The sequence below is a fragment of the Pterocles gutturalis genome, unplaced genomic scaffold (genome assembly GCF_000699245.1).
Source record: "Pterocles gutturalis isolate BGI_N339 unplaced genomic scaffold, ASM69924v1 scaffold12222, whole genome shotgun sequence".
NCBI classification, from domain to species: domain Eukaryota; kingdom Metazoa; phylum Chordata; class Aves; order Pterocliformes; family Pteroclidae; genus Pterocles; species Pterocles gutturalis.
The window spans coordinates 33,921-37,788 of record NW_010115464.1 but is presented as its reverse complement, the minus strand read 5'-3'; the positions used below and the strand labels follow the sequence as shown (position 1 = coordinate 37,788).

The following is a 3,868-nucleotide window of genomic DNA, read 5'->3' as shown; positions in this document are numbered from 1 at the left end:
CCCAGCCAAGGGCTAACCCACCACATTCCCCTTTCTGATTTGTCTTTGCTCTTTTTGACTTTGCCACTTTTCCAAAATATTTCTAAGGAAAGTGTGTTGGCATGCATTTTCTGGTGGGTATAAATTACAATTTGATTTTAAACTCTGTATATGATTGAAGTTTACTGCACAATTGCATAACGTGTTACTCTTCTGCCTTTGTACTTGCAGTACTCTACTGTTTATAGTTTCACGTTCATGTTCAAGTTTAATTAAGTCCTTGTATTTGCTTTCCTGTGTTAGTAGTAGTTGGAAAAGAGCGGTCTCAACAGTGATCTCTGTGGTGCACCATCAGATTTTGGCTGGTTTATTCTCCTGCTTAGTCACGCATAGAGCATCTGAGGAGTGTTTTCTCTTTAGCTTAAATGCTGTATCGCGTTTAACTCCTTTTTTGCCTCCTTTCTTTAGTACTGCTTTTTCCGTGTGTCTTCTAAAGTTACTACTTTTATTGTGCTGTGGCCAGTGTGCCCTTTCCTGTAACAATATTTTATATGCAGCTGAAACATGTTTATGGTGATTCAGAGGCATCAGGTGCTTGTGGGTCCTTCTTCTGCTGAATCATTAGGTGCTCTTGCTTTATATTACAGAGTGGTGATGTACTTTGAGTGCTGCCACTTAGACTCACTGTAGACTGTGAAAATGCATTTCTCCACCATGGACACAAAGCAGACAGGTCCATTGTAAATTGGGAGATGTGTGTCTGTGTCAGCATTTGAAATGTAAGCTTGTTACTTATGTTGGAAACTGTTTTGCCAGAGCTGTTAAAAAAATATATATATAAATAGTCTCAATCATCTATCCAGGATACATGTATCCTTCAGATACAGCTGTCCTGCAGTGTTCTGATTTTCATGTTCTTTGCCATTTCTTTTCAAAGCTCTCCAGTACTTGGAGGGCTTGCTGCTAAACAATATTTCCGACATTCTGTCAGTGTCTGTGCTACAGAATTAAACATTGCAGGGCCAGGTAAGGAATACAAAAATTGTGAGCACTGTACAAGTATTTCTGACTTTCAGAGCCTAAACAAATATGGTATTAGCTTATCAGTCAATCTGGCATTCATTCCCTGTCTGCCTGTACTCTTTGGTTGGATGCAAAATTAAAAACGTGATTTGGGGAAAGGGCCCTTATGTTCCCTAACATGCCCTCTGTGGGGAAGAGAAAAAGTGTGCATCCGCACATAGAGAAACCCTGCTTGGCAAGATAGCTTGTTTGAGAGTATTCCAGTTTCTTTATCTGTCAAATCAATGAAGATTTTTCCTTGCAGGCATAATGTTGGTAGCTACCTCTAAAGCTGCTATTCCAAGAAACAGGTTGTCTTTTGAGTGTGGTACACATGAAATGCTACCATGTGCCAGTCGCGTCTGCTTGGAGTTCTCTATTAACCTATTAACCATGGCTTACCTCACCGCACTGATGCTGGTAATAGCTTATCTCTTCAATGAAGTAGGTGTAATGCTTTGTGCTAGTGACTCTCAGCTGTGGTACAGTAAGCATTACGCACACAGGAGAGGCTCTCAAGTGCCTCATTACTGTCTTTTGCAAGACCATAAAGAGTGAGAGAGGAAGGAGGGGAAAGAGTGTGCTTCCAATTTGGCATTGCAGCTGAACTGAAAATGTTGTTTTCCTTGATTTAGAAGGTGGAGGGCGATGTAATATAGCTATAACCCTTCACAGTTTGTGGCGGAGTCTTTCTTTCCTTTGGAAAGGTTTGGGTACTGCTACCTCACCAGAGAGTTTTGTGAGAGTTAACCTTCTTGGCAGAAGCAGCTCAGATGCTCTTGACGACAGGCAGCGGTACGTGAGTGGCAGTGGTGGCTGATGGCACTGACTGATGCCGGGACACTGCTGGGGGTGAAAATCACCTGCTCAGTTAGCCTTCCCTGCTGCAGATCTCTAAGGAAAGACAGCGGTGTCCGCAGTCTGCTAGTAACTGTTTATTGGGAAAAAGTGTCTCTGTGGTTGAGTTGCAGTTTCTTTCACAGGCTAGTCTGATAGTATTATGAAGTCTCTTCCTGTTGGATTAGTGTAATTTTAAAAAGGAAGGCATTCAAGCAAATAGTAAAAGCTGTTGGATCTTAATTTATCAGATTTTCAGAGTTGAGTAGTGAATGCCAGGTTTTTTAAAGAGGAAAAAAAACTACCTGCCTAAGTGTCAGAACATACCAAGACATCTTATTACTCTGGAGTCAACATTATGCCTTTTCCTTATCCCTGTCCCCTGTTCCCATTAAACTTTGTCATTTGAATCCAGTCCTCAGAAGATGGCATGGAGAATTCCACCATGCTTGCCCTATTGTGGCAATCAATACTAGAAAATTAGTCCTCGAGGTTTACCTGAGCATCTCTCTGTCCAGCTTAGACCTCTTTCAGAGGGTTCTTGGGGCAAGAGTTTCACTCCTCACCGAAGGAGCTAGCTGGGAAGAGCTGGTGCAGAAGGTTGGGAGTGGGGAGGAATACAGCATATGTGCCACCCCTAATCACTGTGTTCATCCTTCTAGAAAAAATGAAAGGACTTTTTTGTTTTTTCCTTTGATTCTAAAACATCTGCCTCTGTAGTTAAAACTGTCCATAATTCCTGCTAATGAGTAGTTGTTTTTTGATCCTGCTAAGCAAGGACCAATAAATAGTGGAGTACAGGTACTTTAATGGTGATTCCATCACCTATCTGTGTAACTTTTACAGATATATATATATGTATGTATATGTGTGTGTGTATTGTAAAGGATAGTGTATGTCATCTTATGATGTAAAAAAAAGTGGAGAAATGTAATGATTAGGTAATGAAATAAGTACCTTTCCTGAAGCAAGCCTGAAAAAATCACTGGATGTGGAGATATGCCAAGTCACAGTATCCCAAAAAAGAGTAGATTTAGGATAGTAATTAACTGCTGGTTGAGTAAGAATTACAAGATCACAAAACAAATTACTGTTATTAGCAGAAGTATTTGTTCTCACATCCTGCTTTGCTGTTTAACCTGATTCTGCCACGTTGAAAAAAAAAAAAATCAGATACTTTATTGTGAGTTTGTTATTTACTTCTGGTTTTTTAGTGTAATTATCTCCTAACATAGCAATCGTTTTTTGACCCCACTCACTTTAAATCAGACCTACGAAAGCAAGGGAACTTCATAGAATCACCGAATGGTTTGGGTTGGAAAGGACCTTAAAAGATCATCGAGTTCCAACCCCCCTGCCATGGGCAGGGACACCCTCCACTAGACCAGGTTGCTCAAAGCCTCAACCAGCCTGGCCTTGACCAGGATGGGGCATCCACAGCTTCCCTGGGAAACGTGTTCCAGTGTCTCATCGCCCTCACAGTAAAGAATTTCTTCCTAATATCTAGTCTAAGTCTGCCCTCTTCCAGTTTAAATCCACTACCCCTTATCCTGTGGCCGCATGCCCTTGTCAAATGCCCCTCCCCATCTCTCCTGTAGGCCCCCTTCAGGTACTGGAAGGCTGCTATTAGGTCCCGCTGGAGCCTTCCCCCCTCCAGGAGAACAACCCCAACTCTCTCAGCCTGTCCTCATAGGGGAGGTGTTCCATCCCTCTGAGCATCTTTGTGGCCCTCCTCTGGACCTGCTCCAACACCTCGACATCCTTGCATTGGAGAGCCCAGACCTGCATGCAGTACTCCAGGTGGGATCTCACGAGAATAGAGTAGAGGGGCATAAACACCGCCCTGGACCTGATGGTCACTTTTCTTTTGATGCAGCCCAGGATCCGGTTGGCCTTCTGGGCTGTGAGCGCACGCTGCTGGCTCATGTTTAGTTTCTCATCTGACACCCTCAAATCCTTCTCCTCAGGGCTGCTCTCAATCCATTCTCCG

The 3,868-nt window shown here is 42.8% G+C and overlaps 1 protein-coding gene across 1 annotated transcript in view; it reads left to right on the top strand.

The window, feature by feature from the left end:
• Window positions 1-916: 916 nt before the first annotated feature.
• Window positions 917-3,868, top strand: part of LOC104463015 (death-associated protein kinase 1-like) — a gene marked incomplete at both ends in the record, with an annotated part of 34,879 nt that continues 31,927 nt past the window's right edge. Inside the window, 2 exons of the mRNA XM_010075186.1 lie at window positions 917-1,005; window positions 1,307-1,485. Coding sequence (XP_010073488.1) covers window positions 917-1,005; window positions 1,307-1,485 — 268 coding nt within the window. The remainder of the gene's footprint in view (window positions 1,006-1,306; window positions 1,486-3,868) is intronic.